The 19280-nt window shown below is 45.2% G+C and overlaps 1 protein-coding gene across 1 annotated transcript in view; it reads left to right on the top strand.

The window, feature by feature from the left end:
* The window catches only part of PPA2 (inorganic pyrophosphatase 2), an 88219-nt gene that overhangs the window by 58851 nt on the left and 10088 nt on the right, over window positions 1-19280 (top strand). Inside the window, exons 8-10 of the mRNA XM_038754936.1 lie at window positions 8502-8629; window positions 10617-10702; window positions 13109-13178. Coding sequence (XP_038610864.1) covers window positions 8502-8629; window positions 10617-10702; window positions 13109-13178 — 284 coding nt within the window. The remainder of the gene's footprint in view (window positions 1-8501; window positions 8630-10616; window positions 10703-13108; window positions 13179-19280) is intronic.

The raw sequence follows: 19280 nt of genomic DNA, 5'->3' as shown, positions 1-19280 counted from the left end.
CCAATTGTCAGCTGTGTGACTTTGGGCAAGTCACTTCACTTCTCTGGGCCTCAGTTCCCTCATCTGGAAAATGGGGATGAAAACCGTGAGCCCCCTGTGGGACAACCTGATCATCTTGTAACCTCCCCAGCGCTTAGAACAGTGCTTTAATAATAATAATGGTGGCATTTATTAAGCACTTACTATGTGCAAAGCACTGTTCTAAGCGCTGGAGCACTGTTCTAAGTGCTTTGCGCATAGTAAGCGCTTAGTAAATGCCATTATTATTATTATTATTATTATTATCTTACTGTCTCTTCCCACTCTAGATTGTAAGCTCCTAGTGGGAGGGGCATGTGTCTAGCACCTCTCCCAAGTGCTTAGTACAGTGGTCTGCACACAGTAAGCGCACAATAGAGAAGCAGCGTGGCTCAGCAGAAAGAGCCCGGGCTTTGGAGTTCAAATCCCGGCTCCGCCAATTGTCAGCTGTGTGACTTTGGGCAAGCCACTTCACTTCTCCGTGCCTCAGTTACCTCATCTGGAAAATGGGGATTAAAACTGCGAGCCCCCCGTGGGACAACCTGATCACCTTGTAACCTCCCCAGCGCTTAGAACAGTAAGCACCTAACAAACACCATTATCATTATTATTATTAATCCTGGCTCTTCCACTTGTCTGCTGTGTGACCTTGGGCAAGTCACGTCACTTCTCTGTGCCTCCACTACTTCATCTGTAAAATGGGGATTTAAATCCCCCTCCCTGCCACTTCGACTGTGGTACAGGGACTCTGCCCAACCTCGTCTCCACCCCAGAGCTCAGAACAGGACTTGACATAGAGCACTCAGCAAACCCAATTAAAAAACCCCTCCTTTTTAGGAAATTACAGAATTCCAAATGACCTTATGTCGTTTGCTGATAATTTGTAAAATAATCTACCCTCGGTTTTTCATGAAAGGCCTTTAATTTTCTCTCTCATTGATTGTTTCAGAAAAATCCCGCAAGTTTGAAAATGTGTTTTATCACAGAATCTCAGTGATGACTCAGAACTGTTTGAAGTGGGCTGTTGACTGTGACACATTTTTCAACGGATTCTTTTAAAGAACATTAATTAACATGCCAGTCTAGCTGGCCACTTTGAGCATGACCGGTTGAAACTGTTATTTAGCGATGCCAAACAATTTTCTTATAATGATCCTTTCCAGGGTCATTTTCCTCCTTTGTCTTTGAAACTTAGAGTGCAGTTTTAAGTCTATCTTTGCCTCGAATGGTTTCTTCTTTTCTTACAAAGGTACCCTTTTTTCAGAAGCGGGTTGATATTTTTACCATCTTTTATTAAGAAGAATTCCCTTAAGTCGTGAGAATGAAAAAGTTAATGAATATCCTAAGCTAGTGTCCGCAGAATAAAAAAGTTAATGAATATCCTAAGTTGGTGTCCGGCAAAAAGCACAAAGCATTTCCCTTTTTGCATGTTTATTGCAGTAATAAAGGGACATTTAAAAATATGGCCCCAAAGCTAATTGTTCTGAAATTCCTTTTTTAAAAAATTTAAGTCCATGCTTGAGCGGCCTGTGGGGTGATTAACACGTAAAAGCTTAACGTGTGATATCCCTTATCGCTAGTGACACTGATGCGAAAAGACACCGAAAGAGGGAAGCCCTAACTCCCCCTGTGACTTATTCAGATGAAAAGGAAAAGTTCGGACGCGTTCCGGAGACAGCAACGCTGAGGATCCTCCGGGCCCGTCGCCCAGCGTGGTCAGGGCTGCAGCCCGGGGTTTTAATTCGCGTTGGGTGTGAAGTTTCAACCACGTAACTCGCGTCTGTGTCTGTCGAAGGCGGACAATGTAATGCTCTCTCGCTGTTCTGAAACTACGCCCACCGAGATGAAGTTTCCCACCCCAGTTAATTAGCCGTCTCTCCTCCCACGGAAGACCCAGTGAGGCAGCCCTGGCAGAGTTCCCCATTCATGCAGTCAAACCATCCCCCCTGTTCTTTCGGATTTGCGTCACTTAAGCGTAGTCGATCAACCGCTAGACGTTTCCATCGTTTAACAAACGCCGCACGCCGAGTTAACATTTGAACGCGGCAGGAAATGCTTATTTTTAAGAGGACGCGGTCAGCGGAGCTTCAGATATAAAGTAACCAAATGATGTTCAAATATACGTAGGTTCCTTTGTGTGCTGGCGTGTGCCAGGACGGCTCTGGGAGAAACCGAAATCCCCGTCACAGCCTACAGCTTCGGCCAATGCTAACTTTTCCCTCGGCGGCCTCCTGACGTGTTTATTTTCATAAGGCTCAGGAATGTTTATTCACATCCCAGCTACTTTTCTTCGGTCAGTTGCCAGGCATTCAAGCATTGTCTCCTTGGCTACTGCTTGGCGTCTTTTATTATCCCCTGCTCCTTGCTGTTGAAATTGAAATTCCGGATGAACCAAAAAAATAATAATCTGTGCTTTGGTCCGAGAAGCAGCGTGGCCCAGCGGAAAGAGTACGGGCCTGGGAATCAGAAGACCTGGGTTCTAGTCCCGCCGCCGCCACTCGTCTGCCCTGTGAACTTGGACGAGTCACTTAACTTTCATTCATTCAGTCGTATTTATTGAGCGCTTACTGTGTGCAGAGCGCTGTACTAAGCGCTTGGGAAGTACAACTTCTCTCTGCTTCCGTTCCCTCACCTGCAGAATGGGGATTCGATCCCTGTTCTCTCGCTTACTTAGACTGTGAGCCCCATGCTGGATCTGATGACGTTGTCTCCGTCCCAGCACTTGGCACATAGTAATAGTAATAATGATGGTATTTGTTAAGCGCTTACTATGTGCCAAGCACTGTTGTAAGCACTGAAGCATAAGCACTTAACAGATACCACAATTATCATTATTATTATTATTATTTGCTCATCTCTGAACCTAGACTACCACTATCTGAAATTTCCTTTCTGCTCTCCCAACTTCTCCAACTCCACAAAGCTATCCAAAGGAAAACTGTGTAGTCCCAGGGGAATAAGAACGTGACGTTGCTCATCCAAAAAGACTGTGATTGTGAAAATGGAGCAAAGAAATGTTCAAAAGAAGTGATAAATTGTGATAAATCGTAAATTAAGGCAAAATAGAGAAAGGCCAACTCAAGCTGAAGTTGTGGAAATAGATTCAGAGTCGTAAAACTTTAACAACTGTCCCAAGATTCAGTTCTTACTGGCTTTGGGGCCATGATAAATGAGTTGAGAGAGGATTGAAATGTATCCTATGAAACATCTTTAGTTCACTAAAGCTTCTTGAGACTCAAAAAGCTAAGACCCTCTTCCTAGAACTCGAACAGCCTTCTGTGTGAAGTCTGAAAAGCCGATCCCCTTTCTTCCCGAGGGGTTTCGGAATGACTCGCTGTCAGAAAACGGCTCTAACTCCACCCTCTCCTCCGCCCAGCAACGATATTGCTCCTTCCTTATTCGCTTCCGTGCCTGTTACCTGGCAGCTGTTTCAGACTTTTAACTCCCTCTTCAAAACCCTCTGTCCCCCCCCAGCCTCACTCAGCTCCTGCCCCTAGATGACCTTGCCATCTATTTCGGTGATAAAATTGAAACCCTTAGACGTGACCTCCCTAAAATCTCCCCGGCTCTTCTCCAGTCCCATCCTCCTCCTGCCCCCTCTTCCTCTCTCCCGTCCTTCCCAGCAGTATAAGAAGTGATCTATCCTCTCCACTGGCACATCCAACCCCGTCTCTCTACACCTCCACACTGGCCCCTTCCCTTCTTCCTTCTCTGACGGTCCTCTTCAACCGCTCACTCCAATGGCTCCTGCCCCACTGCTTTCAAACGTGCCCATGTATTCCCCCATCCTATCCTAAGAATACCCCTCCCTTGACCCCACGGCTCCATCCTGTTAACGCCCTATCACCCCCCCAGCCATTCCTCTCCAAAATCCTGTAGTGAGTTGTCTATACTCACTGCCTCCCGTCCTCTAACTGTGGGAGTTCCTCAAGGCTCAGTTCTAGATGCCCTTCAATTCTCTGTCTACACCCACTCACTGCCTCCCATCATCTAACTGTGGGAATTCCTCAAGGCTCAGTTGTAGATCCCCTTCAGTTCTCCGTCTACACAATTCTTCGTCTACACCCACTCACTCGGTGAACTCATTCACTCCCACGGCTTCAACGGTCTCTATGTTGATGATTCCCAAATCCACCCCTCCAGCCCTGACCTTATTCCTTCCATGAAGTCTCACATTTCCTCTTGTTTTCAAGACATCTCTACTAGGATATCCTGCCGGCATCTCACACTTAACATGTCCAAAACAGAATTTCTCATCTTCCCACCCAAACTCTGTCCTCCCTGTGACTTTTCCGTCACTACAGACGGGACCATCACCGTCCCTGTCTCATAAGCCCTTAACCTTGGCGTTATCCTCGACTCATCTCTCTCATTCAACCCACATCTTCAGCCTGTCACCAAATCCCATTGGTTCAACCTTCACAACTTCGCTAAAATCCACCCTTTCCTCTCCATCCACACTGTTGTCACCCTGGAATGGAATCGCTTACATTCCAGCCTTGACAAATGCATCAGCCTCCTCTCTGACCTCCTGCCTCCTGTCTCTCCCAATTCCAGTCCGTACTTCACTCTGCTGCCCCGATCATTTTCTGAAGAGAGTTCAGTCTGCATCTCCCCGCTCCTCAGAGACCTCCAGCGGGTGTCCTTCCACCTCCACGTCAAACGGAAACTCCGTACCGTCGGCTTTAAAGCACTGACTTTAGCTAACCTCACCTCGCTGCTCTTCTGTTACAACCCATCCTGAGCACTTCGCTCTTCTCACCCCAATTTATTCACTGTACCCGGCTCATCTGGCTCGTCGTCAACTCTTCACCCCCGTCTTTCCTCTGTCTCCGAACTCTCTTCGTTCATATATGACAGACCGCAACTCTTCTACTTTCAAAGCCTTATTAAAACCCCATCTCCTCCAAGAAGCCTTCCCCCACCAAGTCCTCATTTCCCCAATTTAGCCCTCCCTTGTATTTCCTATGCACTTAATTCTAAACCCTCTAGGCACTTGCTATTCATCCAGCTGTCATCCCCAGAGCACTTTCATTCCTTCATTCAGTTGTATTTATTGAGCACCTACTGTGTGCAGAGCACTGACCTAAGCGCTTGGGAAGTACAAGTTGGCACTTATATTAATGTCGGTGTCTCCCCCTAGACCGTAAGCTCCTTGCGGGCAGGAATCATGTCTACCTACTCTATTGCATTGTAATTCTCTAAGCGCTTAGTACAGTGTTCTTTACCAAGTGTTCACTAAATACCATTGATTGAACCCCTGTGACTCTGTCACCCAGTGACCCTGCCAGAGGTTGAATTAGTCTATCCACAAAAGCGGTGTGTGTTTGTGTGTCAGGGGGCCGGGGGGATTATTAAGGCGAAGTCATTCCTAGTGGGTGCGTGATTGGTGGAACTCTTCATTTTTTGAAAAGAAAAACTAACGAAAAGTGAACCCACAGTCTTGCTCTGTTTTTGAAGAGGGGAGCAGAGCGTATAATTAAATGACCCATAGAGAATAAAAGCAAGTTGGGAAACGCAGGGGGATGACTACCTTCTTACAAAACTGTAGCCGTGTGCCACAAATCCTTTTGGTTCCTTTTGTTGTCCGTATATCCTATTAATAGGAAAGAGGAATACACACCTTGGTGAAATATAGAAAGCGAAAATAGAAGAAGGCTCACCTCCTCCAAGAGGCCTTCCCCGACTAAGCCCCCCATTTAATAATAATAACAATTAATAATGGCATTTATTAAGTGCTTACTGTGTGCAAAGCACTATTCTAAGCGCTGGGGAGGTTACAAGGTGATCAGGTTGTCCCACGGGGGGCTCACAGTCTTCATCCCCATTTTACAGATGAGGTAACTGAGGCACAGAGAAGTGAAGTGATTTGCCCAAAGTCACACAGCTGACAATTTGAACCCGTGACCTCTGACTCCAAAGCCCAGGCTCTTTCCACTGAGCCACGCTGCTTCTCCTGGCTCCCCTTCCCCTCCGCGTCGCCCCGACTCGCTCCCTTTTCTCTACCCCATCTCCTCACCCCACAGCACTTGTGTATACATATGTATAAATCTATTTTTTTACATTGATGCCTGTTTACTTGTTTTTATGTATATAGATTATAATTCTATTTATTATATTATTATATTATAAGTAAATATTTATATTGATGCCTCTTGTTTTGATGTCTGCCTCCCCCCTTCTAGTCTGTAAGCCTGGTGTGGGCAGGGATTGTCTCTATTTTTGAATTGTGCTTTCCAAGAGCTTAGTACAGTGCTCTGCACACGGTAAGCACCCAATAAATACGATTGAATGAATAACAATAATAATGATGGCATTTATTAAGCGCTTACTATGTGCAAAGCACTGTTCTAAGCACTGGGGAGGTTACAGGGTGATCAGGTTATCCCATGGGGGGCTCACAGTCTACATCCCCATTTTACAGATGAGGTTACTGAAGCACAGGGAAGTTAAGCGACTTGCCCATAGCCACACAGCTCACAATTGGCGGAGTAATAATAATGATAATAATGATAATAATAATAATGGTATTTATTAAGCGCTTACTATGTGCAAAGCACTGTTCTAAGCTCTGGGGAGGTTACAAGTTGATCAGGTTGTCCCACACGGGGCTCGCAGTCTTTATCCTCATTTTACAGGGAGTAGGGATTTGAACCCATGACTTCTGCCCCCAAAGCCCGTGCCGAATGAATGGCCTACTAACACTGAAGGCAATTCCGCCTTCCTCTTTTTCTCATGTATCTTTCCAGCTGTTTTCCAGCTCTCCGAGTCTCACGCTGGCTGGATTTCATCAGTCTTCTGGGCATCATCATTGAGCTGGGCGAGCTCAGACCTCCCAGCTTTGTCTAGACTTGCGGTAGATTGTCCCAGAATAGGAAAGAATATTCTTAGAAGGCTCAAAATGTTCTGGCTTTAATGCCTCTTTAATGTCCCTCCTTCCCTCCCTCTCTTCCTTCCTTTTCGTTTCCATCCCACGTATCCATTCATTCGTTCAGTCGTATTTATTGAGCGCTTACTGTGTGCGGAGCTCTGTACTAAGCGCTTGGGCAGTACAAGTCGGCAACATATAGAGGCGGTCCCTACCCAACAGCGGGCTCGCAGACATGTAGTTAATGCAGAGGTTGCACACAGAGGTGATGGAGAGGTGATTAATTGCGTCTGGCAGCCCGTGAGCAAACCGTAGGTTGAGACTGAGGAGACGGCGGGGGAACCGTCAATATTTTTTGAGTTTGGGAGCGAACGCAGGGCCGCCGCGAGGGAGTTTAAATGGGGAGGTGGCAAAAAAGTCAGCATCTCTTCTCCCATCCCACCTCAGCTCCCACACTTACAACGTCTGGAGGCAGACTGTTGGGTAGGGACCGTCTCTATATGTTGCCAACTTGGACTTCCCAAGCGCTCAGTACAGTGCTGTGCACACAGTAAGTGCTCAATAAATACAACTGAATGAATGAATGAATGGATGGAAAGGAAGCATTCCGGGTTTTTCACAAATTACGGTCCATAGGGTGATCGTGAACTGAGATGTCCGTTTCCAGCCACTTGTTTCTTAATTGCCGTGAAGCAGCATGGCTCAGTGGAAAGAGCCCGGGGCTTTGGAGTCGGGGTCGTGGGTTCAAATCCTGGCTCCGCCACTTGTCAGCTGGGTGACTTTGGGCAAGTCACTTCACTTCTCTGGGCCTCGGTTCCCTCGTCTGTAAAATGGGGATGCCCGTGGGACAACCTCATCACCTTGTAACCTCCCCAGCGTTTAGAACAGTGCTTGGCACATAGTAAGCGCTTAATAAATGCCATCACCATCATTATTATTATTAGTAAAGCACTTCTTTCTTCTAGGAGTGACGTTATTCTGTGTCTGTATCCCCTGTTAGGTTGTAAGCTCTTCATGGGCTTCTAGACTGTGAGCCTGCTGTTGGGTAGGGACCATCTCTATATGTTGCCAACTTGTACTTCCCAAGCGCTTAGTACAGTGCTCTGCACACAGTAAGCGCTCAGTAAATACTATTGAATGAATGAATGGGCAAGAAGAGTGCATAGCGCTTAATACAGTGCTCTGCGCTCAGTAAATGCGATTGAATGAATGAATGTTGTTTTGTTTTGTTTTAATGGCATTTATTAAGCGCCTACTATGTGCAAAGCACTCTAAATCTACGAAACTCTCCCGAGATCTTAGCTCATGGTTCTGCTCACAGTTCTGTTGACTGACTGACTTCTCACATTGATGTTCAGAAGGAAGGAAACTATTCCCCAAGAGGTCTGTTTGTCAGTTTATGGTAAAAGATTGATAGGCAAGCCCTTTGTATCACAATAAATGACAAGGGAAGATAACCGTTCGGTAGAGTTTGGGAGTAGAATTATTTCTGTAGCTCTGAGTATTGGAAACAAAACAGAAAAAAAAAAAAGGAGACCACCCTGCCAAACTGTCTCACAGGACCGATTAAACTGATGTTAACAATGCCTGCACTTTGTCTTTTTTTAATATACAGATATCGATGATGTCAGGAAGTACAAGCCAGGATACCTTGAAGCCACGCTGAACTGGTTCCGATTTTATAAAGTGCCCGATGGAAAGCCAGAAAATCAGTTTGCTTTTAATGGAGAGTTCAAAGACAAGGTAAGGATGATGCAGACTTTAAAATGCAGCTTGCTGACATATGTGCATCTTGGAAACACAGACAAATAGAACATTTTGGTGTCCGTCTTAAGAGAAGATAACAGAAAATAAGTCAACTGTCAGGCTCTCTATCTCTCCCACCCATTCCCACCTCTCCCTTTCCCCTCCGATGCAGGGAATGTTTGTTATGTTATATTGTACTCTCCCAAGCGCTTAGTACAGTACTCTGTTCACAGTAAGCGCTCAATAAATACGATGGAATGACTGTCTGACCTCCGTGCTAATGAGAAGCAGGGCATTGAAGCTTCACTCTATCGCTTCCACATTGAAAATGAATGTTAACTGAACTGTGTTTTCCTGGCCAGAGTCAGTGGCTTCCATTGGCTCATACCCAGAAAATGTGCAAGAGCTGAGCAACAGATGAGGCATAACTTTAAAACTACGTGATAATTTGGTGGGTTTTCTTTGCCCCTGTGTCGACCCTACAGAAACATCCATTTAGGCCGCCTTTCCTTTTAGGGGTATGAGTTTGTGCTCACGGAGTATGTGGAAAATTGCTTTTGGCCTAGGTCGTCTCAGTCAACGTTCCCCACCGCTGCAGTTTAAAATTTTGGACTTGAACTCTCTACACCGACTTTTTTAATGCAGGTGTAGACGTACCTTCCTTTTTTCTAGGAATACCTTCTCCCTGGCCATAGTCTAATAACCACTGAAATAAGAGTCTGTTCCGCAATTTGGGTTTGGGTATTCCTGTCATCCCCTCCGGCTCCCTACTAAAAATAGATTATTTTTCAACTCACTTTTTCCTGACTAAAAACACACCATACACACGGTGTGTTCAAACCCAGATTGGCCACCCAAGCCGTCCTGATCCACAAATAATTGCTGGCTGTTTTCCTTCAGTGCGGAAAAAAGCTTGGAACTGGGTGGCGGGAGACCAGAGTCGTAGGCCTGGTTTAGCCACCTGCCTGCTGGGAAACCTTGGACGAGTCATTCGAGTTCTCCGTGACTCAATTTCCTCATCTGTGAAATGGGGATAAAATACAAGCTCCTTAGATTGTGTGACCCGTGTGGGATAGCCCTTGCATCCAATCTGATTATCTGTATCTTCCAAAGGAGTTGGCACCAGAAAGCACATAATAAATACCATCACTATTATTCTTTTTGTGCCAAATACAACTGGCAAGAGGGTTCTGTTGCAACCTGCCTTTCCCGGCCAGAATTATTCGATTTGCTGCCAGGGCGTTTTGTTCGGTGTTACTTGATTTGTTTGGACTGGGGGCGAGGGCGGGGAGTGGTGGGAATCTGGAGACAAGGTAGAGTGAAACAGAGATGTGCAAAACGCATCATAGGGAAAAATCAAGAGACTTTTTCAACCACCGTGTAAAAAGCGTGCCGGCTAGTTTGCCGAGATCGATCTTGGAGATTCCCCAAGTCTCCAATATTTTAATAACATTTTCAACGCAAATCTGCCATGTTACGATCTTGTGTGACAATAAGGCTTAGCTGCCTCGAGAAGCGGCGCGACTCAGTGGAAAGAGCCCAGGCTTTGGAATCAGAGGTCATGGGTTCAAATCCCGGCTCCGCCAAGTGTCAGCTGTGTGACTTTGGGCAAGTCACTTCACTTCTCTGGGCCTCAGTTCCCTCATCTGTAAAATGGGGATTAAGACCGTGAGCCCCCCTTGGGACAACCTGATCACCTTGTAACCTCCCCAGTGCTTAGAACAGTGCTTTGCACATAGTAAGCGCTTAATAAATGCCATCATCATCATTATTATTATTATTATCCTAAGGAAAAGAAATGAATCCTCTATATTAGATTTCTTAAGATTTCTTAACCTCTGAATTTGGAGTTTTGAAGAATTTGTGCAAGAGGGATTCACATTTTAAAATGAACACAGGATGCTTTAAAAATATTTTTGGCTTTTGTTTTTTCCATTTCAACAGACTATTTCAGAGTGTTGACTTTTTTCTCCCCACAATCTAGGATTTTGCTCTTGACGTCATCAAATCCACACACGAGTATTGGAAAGCTTTGCTCCACAAAAAGGTTGACGGAGGGGCTATAAATTGGTAAGGAGTTGATCAAATCCAGTTTCATTTTTCCTCCTTTCATTTCTCCATTCTTCCCACCCAGGACAGTCGTTTATATCCCTTGTGATTTTTTGTGTGTGTTAAAGTTAAATGAGGTACTAAGTGAGAAAAATACAGTCAGCTAATTCACATGCTACCTCACAAATCTATTCCTGGAATCAATCAATCAATCAATCAATCGTATTTATTGAGCGCTTACTATGTGCAGAGCACTGTACTAAGCGCTTGGGAAGTACAAATTGGCATCACATAGAGACAGTCCCTACCCAACAGTGGGCTTACAGTCTAAAAGGAAAGGAAGGAAAATAATGGGGAGACACAGTAACTAGATCTTTCGATAAGAGCTAATCCATTTGGTGTTTTTTTTTAATTTACAAAAACTGAGCTCCACTTTAGAAATCATTAATGACCATTTATGGCTCTTGTATCATTAAGTATTGATGGTCAGAATTATAACTGTACTTGGTCGTGTGTTCATCGAGGACGTTCTGTCTGACTCAGAACCTTTTGATGATTACTGGTTAGATAAATTTAAATGCAGAAAATTATGAAATTCAATTAAAATTAATAAATGACGTGTTGACGGTAATTATGAACAACAATAATTAATTATTATTAACAAATAAATTAATTAAAATTAAACATTAAATATCTTTGAAGACCGGATTGGATATTGGATATGGGAAGTTGTGGAGCCCTTCTCCGTGCTGCCATTATGCAGAATATTCCAGGATCTTCATGTCCTATCGCCATGCCCATTCCTTGCTCCAAGCAGATTCCCTCTCCTCTGCCTGCTTAGCCAATCTGTTCCGGGATACAACTCGGCAGAGTAGGCCTTTTCAGTTCAACAAACCATTATGAAAACCTCCAGTAGATATCAGTCCAGAAGCAGCGTGGCTCAGTGGAAAGAGCCCGGGCTTTGGAGTCAGAGGTCACGGGTTCAAATCCCGGCTCCGCCACTTGTCAGCTGTGTGACTTTGGGCAAGTCACTTCACTCTCTGGTCCTCGGTTACCTCATCTGGAAAATGGGGATGAAGACGTGAGCCCCACGTGGGACAACCTGATCACCTTGTATCCCCCCGCAGTGCTTTGCACATAATAAGCGCTTAACAAATGCCATCATTAATATTATTATTATATCACCCAATTACACCAGTGATATTTGAATTGTTCACTCCTAATGAACACAGTGAAGGATTTTAATCAAGTTTTCAGCATTAATTTCTACCACATATATGTTCTACAGATATATACTTGTAATGGGCAATCTAGAGAAAAGCAGTTGGTACATTTGCAAAATCTAATAGCTTGCAGGATTATTTTCAATCAAGTTAATTTCAAGTTTCACTGGGACAGGCGTCTGAAACTCAGGCATCTCTAACAGTCCCTGTGCACTTTCTAGATGTGTGGTCAAAATAATGATACAATGAATAAAGAATTTGTGAGGGGGGGAAAAAAGGCTGATGTGTGTGAATAACTGTGAGCTACTTAAAAGTTTTGTCCTACAGCAGAACTTGATTATAAAGGTAGTCAAGAGACCGAGGAATTACCTATGCTCTGGCCAGATGTTATCCAAAGAGGGATTGAGTCACCAAGTTTACGTTGCCTGAGCAATTTTCCGGGTCTGGGATGTGCATGTTGTCATAACAAGCGTAAGAGGGATTTCACAACTAGATTCTACTGTATGTTTATAGAAGTATCTCTTCTGTAGACTTGGCTGATTTGACTCTGATTCCTGTTCCCTCATTTTAAGAGTGCTTCCCTCTCCCACCAAATTTTATCAGCGTGGCCTAGTGGAAAGAGCCCGGGCTTGGGAGTCAGAGGACGTGGGTTCTAATCCCGGCTCCGCCACGTGTCTGCTGTGTGACCCTGGGCAAGTCACTTCACTTCTCTGTGCCTCACTTACCTCGTCTGTACAGTGGGGATTAAGACTGTGAGTCCCCCACGTGGGACAACCTGATTTCCTTGTATCTCCCAGTGCTTAGAACAGTGCTTGGCACATAGTAAGCACTTAATAAATGCCATTATTATTATTATTATAGTAAATCTTAACAGATACCACAGTTATTACTATTATGTTACAATTTGTTTTCCTCATATTCTGCATTCAGTGCTATAGTCACGTTCCTGGGTGTAAGAACCCTTCATATGTGATGCCAAATGCTGAAGAGTCCAATAAAGGACTTATATTCAGATCATACTGTACGATATTTTTTCAGCTTTGCCTGAAAGCCTGAAAATCTTCTTTTCAGTGGGCAGCCGTAATGATAAACGGGCTTCCACTTGCGGAGATTAAGAGACTGTGGGTTGTTTTTTTTTTTCTTTGAGAGTTGTTGTTCTCATTCATCTTTCTCCTAGTCTAATAATCACGTTCTTATTTTTCAGTTTAAATGTGCAGGTACAAGATAGCCCGTTCTGCTGCAGCGCTGAGGAAGCCAAATCCATAATACAGTCGGTAAGGACAAAGCCGTGTAGTAATAGTGATACTAAGTGTAGCAGTAGCAATACTTAGACCGTGAGTCCGATTTGAGACCGAGACTGTGTCCGCCGTGAGTATCTTGTACTTACCCAAAGGATTTAGTACAGTGCTTAACAATTCCCTCCATTAGTATTATTTGCAATATTTGTGAAGTGCTTATTGTGTGTCATGCACTGGAGTAGATACAAGATACAAGATAATCACGTCTCACATTGGGCGCTCGGTCTAAATATGGAAACAGGTATTGAATCCCCATTTTCCAGATGATTAGTATTATTGTTATTAGGGTATTTGTTAAGCACTTCTACCTACCAAGCACTGTTCTAAGCACTGGGGAGGTGATCACGTTGTCCCACGTGGGGCTCACAGTCTCAATCCCCGTTTTACAGATGAGGGAGCTGAGGCCCAGAGAAGTGAAGTGACTTGTGCAAGGTCACACAGCAGACAGGCGGCCAAGCCGGGATTAGAAGCCATGACCTCTACTTAGGAAGTGCTCGGCTAATACCACTGAATGATTGATTGATGGGGGAATCGAGGATAACGTATTTTAGCTGCTTTAATGATCCAGGGGCAACATGGCCTAATGGAAAGAGCATTGGAAGTCAGGAGACCTAGATTCTAATCCCACCCGGTCACCGGCCAGCTCTGTGACTTTGGTCAAGTCGCTTAACCTCTCTGGGCCTCGGTTTCCTCCTCTGTAAAACGGAGATAAACTCAGAGCGCCTTCCTCTGCATCCCGGCTCCGCCACTTGTCTGCCAGGTGACCTTGGGCAAGTCACTTCACTTCTCTGGGCCTCAGTTATCTCATCTGTAAAATGGGGATTGAGACTGGGAACCCGGTGTGGGACAGGGATTGTGTCCAAGCCGATTTGGTTGTGTTCACCCCAGGGCTTAGGACAGCGCTTAACAAATACCACAATTATTATTGTTATTGTTATCTTATATTGTGAACCCTGTGTGGGAAAGAAACTGCCTCATCTCGTCATACCCCAGCTCTTGGCACAGTGCTTAGCACTTTGCGTCAAATAAATACCATGATTATGACAGGAGAGAGAAACAGAAATTGTAGACATCCAGCCGGGAAGTGTGTTTAAATACAAGTCAGTGCTGTTCGGAAAAGAAGAGGTTAAAAATATAACATTATGGCCCCCGAAGAACTCAGGGAAACTTTAATCAGGTAATCACACAGGCCTTTTGAGAGGAGAGTTTTAATTGTATTTTCTACAAGGCTCATTACCTTTAAGTGTCCCAATTCCAGGTAGCAAGATGAAGTATTATTTCTATCTAGACTGTGGTCTTTTCTGCTGCCCTGTTTTTGTTTTTTTTAATGGCATTTATTAAGCACTTACTATGTGCACAGCACTGTTCTAAGTGCTGGGGAGGTTACAAGCTGATCAGGTTGTCCCACGGGGGGCTCACAGTCTTAATCCCCATTTCCAGATGAGGTAACTGAGGCCCAGAGAAGTGAAGTGACTGGCCCAAAGTCACACAGCTGACAATTGGCGGAGCCGGGATTTGAACCCATGACCTCTGACTCCAAAGCCCGGGCTCTTTCCACTGAGCCACGCCGCTTCTGTTCCATGCGTTACTCCCCAGTGCTTCAACATAGGCTAGCTGTCTGCATATCCACCGACAAATCCATTGCTGGCGTACATCATTAATGAGTCGGGTGTCTTTGAGGACAAGTTGAAGCATTTAAATGGGTTTTCTTTTCCTCTGTTTTTTCTAAGAATGGTTGGGCTTCACATTAAATTTAAAAATCCCCAATTTTCCCTTCATTCCGTAAAGATATGCTACCTTCATCTCCGGCAGACCACAGCTTCTGAGCCCTCCTGAAGTCACATCTCCACGGAAAGGACTTCAGTGACTCATTTTTTACTTCCCAGTTTAGGAATGCCACTTCAACTCTTCAACTCCCTGCTTCCTTAAGTACTTCTGTACTCGCAACCACTGTCGTTCTTAAGGTTCTCCATCGCTTCTTCCCATCAGTAATTTAGGGCTTTTCTCCCCTGCTCAACTGTAAGCTCCTTGAGGGCGGGGATTAGTCATGTTTACTAATTCTGTTGTAATAGTACTAGCACTAATGATGGCATTTATTAAGCGCTTACTATGTGCAAAGCACTGTTCTAAGCGCTGGGGAGGTTACAAGGTGATCAGGTTGTCCCACGGGGGGCTCACAGTCTTAATCCCCATTTTTTACAGATGAGGGAACTGAGGCCCAGAGAAGTGAAGTGACTTGCCCAAAGTCACCCAGCTGACAATTGGCAGAGCTGGGATTTGAACCCATGATCTCTGACTCCAAAGCCCGGGCTCTTTCCAGTGAGCCACGCTGCTTCTCAGAACCAGTACTAGTTCTGGTAATAATAATAATAATGGCATTTATTAAGGACTTACTATGTGCAAAGCACTGTTCTAAGCGCTGGGGAGGTTACAAGGTGATGAGGTTGTCCCACGGGGGGCTCACTGTCTTAATCCCCATTTTACAGTTGAGGTAGCAGAGGCCCAGAGAAGTGAAGTGACTTGCCCAAAGTCACCCAGCTGACAATTGGCAGAGCCGGGATTTGAACCCATGACCTCTGACTCCAAAGCCTGGGCTCTTTCCACTGAGCCACGCTGCTTCTCAATACTAGTACTAATACTAATTAGTAATTACTAATACTAATAGTAGTACGATACTAATTAGTAATTACTAATACTAATAATAGTACAATACTAATACTACTAGGTAGTACTAGTATTACGTATCTATTCTATTTATTTTATTTTGTTAGTATGTTTGGTTTTGTTCTTTGTCTCCCCCTTTTAGACTGTGAGCCCACTGTTGGGTAGGGACTGTCTCTATATGTTGCCAACTTGTACTTCCCAAGCACTTAGTACAGTGCTCTGCACACGGTAAGCGCTCAATAAATGCGATTGATGATGATGATGATAGTATTTATGAAGCGCTTACTTAGGCAAAGCACTGTTCTAAGCACTGTGAGACACGACAGCGGGGGATTAGATGTAGCTTCTGTCCCTAGGCATTCTCCCAAGCACTTGGTAAAGAGCTCTGCACCCAATGGTAATAAATACTGTTGATTAATCCATTTTTTTTTTCATGGGGTTGGCTTGTATCAATCCAGGAATCAGTTGGAAGCAGCTTGGCCAGGCCCAGGGAGTCAGAGGACCTGTGTTATTAATAATAACAACAATAATAATAATGGTATTTGTTAAGCGCTCCCTATGTGCCAAGCACTGTTCTAAGCGCTGGGGTAAATACAAGGTAATCAGGTCGTCCCGTGAGAGGCTCACAGTCTTCGCCCCCATTTTATAGAAGAGATAACAGGCACGGAGAAGTGAAGTGGCTTGCCCAAGGTCACACAGCAGACAGGTGGCGGAGGTGGGATTAGAACCCATGACCTCCGACTCCCAACCCACTGAGCCACGCTGCTTCTCTAATACTGGCTCGAGAAGCATGGTGGTTCATTCATTCATTCATTCAACCGTATTTATTGAGCGCTTACTGTGTGCAGAGCACTGTACTAAGCGCTTGGGAAGTACAATTTGGCAACGTAGAGAGACGGTCCCAAACCAATAGTGGGATCACAGTCTAGGCTCACAGTCTCACAGGTTCAGTGGAAAGAGCCCGGGCTTTGGAGTCAGAGGTCATGGGTTTGAATCCCGGCTCTGCCACATGTCTGCTGTGTGACCTTAGGAAAGTCACTTAACTTCTCTGAGCCTCAGTTACCTCATATGGAAAATGGGGATTAAAACTGTGAGCCCCACGTGGGACAACTTGATTACCTTGTACCCCCCCAGTGCTTAGAACAGTGCTTTGCACATAGTAAGCGCTTAACAAATGCCATTATTATTATTATTATTATACAGGCTCTGCCATTTGCCTGCTGACCTGAGGCAAGCTACTTCACTTTTTTGTTTTTTCCCCTTTTTGAATGGTATTTGTTAAGCGCTCACTGGGTGCCAGACACTGTGCTAAGCACCGGGGTCGATACCAGCTACTCAGGTTGGACTCTGGCCCTGTCCCACAGCCTTTCCCATCAGCTTTAAAGCACGCTCTCACCTTGCCCGCTCCCACCTCGCCAAGAAGCAGCGTGGCTAAGTGGAAAGAGCCCGGGCTTTGGAGTCAGAGGTCATGGGTTCAAATCCCGGCTCCGCCAATTGTCAGCTGTGTGACTTTGGGCAAGTCGCTTCACTTCTCTGGGCCTCAGTTACCTCGTCTGTAAAATGGGGATTAAGACTGTGAGCCCCACGTGGAACAACCTAATCACCTTGTAACCTCCCCAGTGCTTAGACCAGTGCTTTGCACATAGTAAGGGCTTAGTAAATGCCATCATTATTATTATTGGAGAAGCAGCGTGGCTCAGTGGAAAGAGCCCGGGCTTTGGAGTAAGAGGTCATGGGTTTGAATCCCGGCTCCGCCAACTGTTAGTTGTGTGACTTTGGGCAAGTCGCTTCACTTCTCTGGGCCTCAGTTACCTCGTCTGTAAAATGGGGATTAAGACTGTGAGCCCCCCGTGGAACAACCTAATCACCTTGTAACCTCCCCAGTGCTTAGACCAGTGCTTTGCACATAGTAAGGGCTTAGTAAATGCCATCGTTATTATTATTGGAGAAGCAGCGTGGCTCAGTGGAAAGAGCCCAGGCTTTGGAGTCAGAGGTCATGGGTTTGAATCCCGGCTCCGCCAACTGTCAGTTGTGTGACTTTGGGCAAGTCACTTCACTTCTCTAGGCCTCAGTTCCCTCATCTGGGAAATGGGGATTAAAACTGTGAGCCCCCCGTGGGACAACCTGATCACCTCGTAACCTCTCCAGCACTTAAAACAGTGCTTTGCACATAGTAAGCGCTTAATAAATGCCATTATTATTATTATTATTATTACCTTGCTGCTCTCCTGCTACAACCCAGCCCACACGCTTCGCTCCTTCTTACTGCGTATTGATCTCGTTTATCTTGCTGCCAACCTCTCGCCCACGGCCCGCTTCTGGCCTGGGACACCCTCCGTCTTCCTATCCGACAGACACTGACTCTCCCCCCTCATGGCCGTACTGAAGGCACATCTCCTTCCCGACTAAACCCTCTTTTCCTTCTCCTCCAATCAATCAATCAATCAATCAGTCATATTGATTGAGCACTTACTGTGTGCAGAGCACTGTACTAAGCACTTGGGAAGTACAAGTTGGCAACATATAGAGACAGTCGCTACCCAACAGTGGGCTCACAGTCTAGAAGAGGGAGACAGAGAACAAAACCAAACATATTAACAAAATAAAATAAATACCCCCAACTCACTCCCTTTATTCATCCCCCTTCCCAGCCCCAGAGCACTTATCATCATCATCATCATCATCAATCATATTTATTGAGCGCTTACTGTGTGCAGAGCACTGTACTAAGCGCTTGGGAAGTACAAATTGGCAACATATAGAGACAGTCCCTGCCCAACAGTGGGCTCACAGTCCAAAATGTACATAGCTGTAATTTTATTTATTTATATTAATGTCCGTCTCCCCCTCTAGACTGTAGTCTCACTGTGGGCAAGGAGTGTGTTTGTTCTGTTGTTATATTATACTCTCCCTTGCTCTTAGTACAGTGCTTTGCACACAGTAAGCACTCAATAAATATGATGGACTGACTGGTTTTTGCTAGTGTTCCTTCCAGTCACGTTCCCCCCGAGGCCCCAAATGCAACAAGCGAGGAAGGCTGCAGGAGCGCAGCAAGTTGGAAAATCCCCACGAGCATTTTACAGGCAAACCCATTTTCAGTGCAGCGACAGCAGCATAGAGCCACCTCAGCGCCTTACACCAGCGGGAGGTTGCCAAACTAGCCACCTCCGTGGCCACCGTGCTCCTCACTGCCCACGTTGGCCAGCTCTTTCCAGGATTACTGAAGCCCAGATGTACCAGGATAAAATAATAATAATAATAATAATAAAAATAATAATGGCATTTGTTATGCGCTTACTATGTGCAAGTAACTGAATATGCGCCGAAGCTAGAAATGAAACGGATCTGTCTACATATTTTGTTTTGGTGTCCGTCTCGCCCTTCTAGACTGTGAGTCCGTTGTTGAGTAGGGAC

The sequence above is a fragment of the Tachyglossus aculeatus genome, chromosome 12, assembly GCF_015852505.1.
Source record: "Tachyglossus aculeatus isolate mTacAcu1 chromosome 12, mTacAcu1.pri, whole genome shotgun sequence".
In the NCBI taxonomy this organism is placed as follows: Eukaryota; Metazoa; Chordata; class Mammalia; order Monotremata; family Tachyglossidae; genus Tachyglossus; species Tachyglossus aculeatus.
This window is presented reverse-complemented; position numbering and strand designations above follow the sequence as displayed.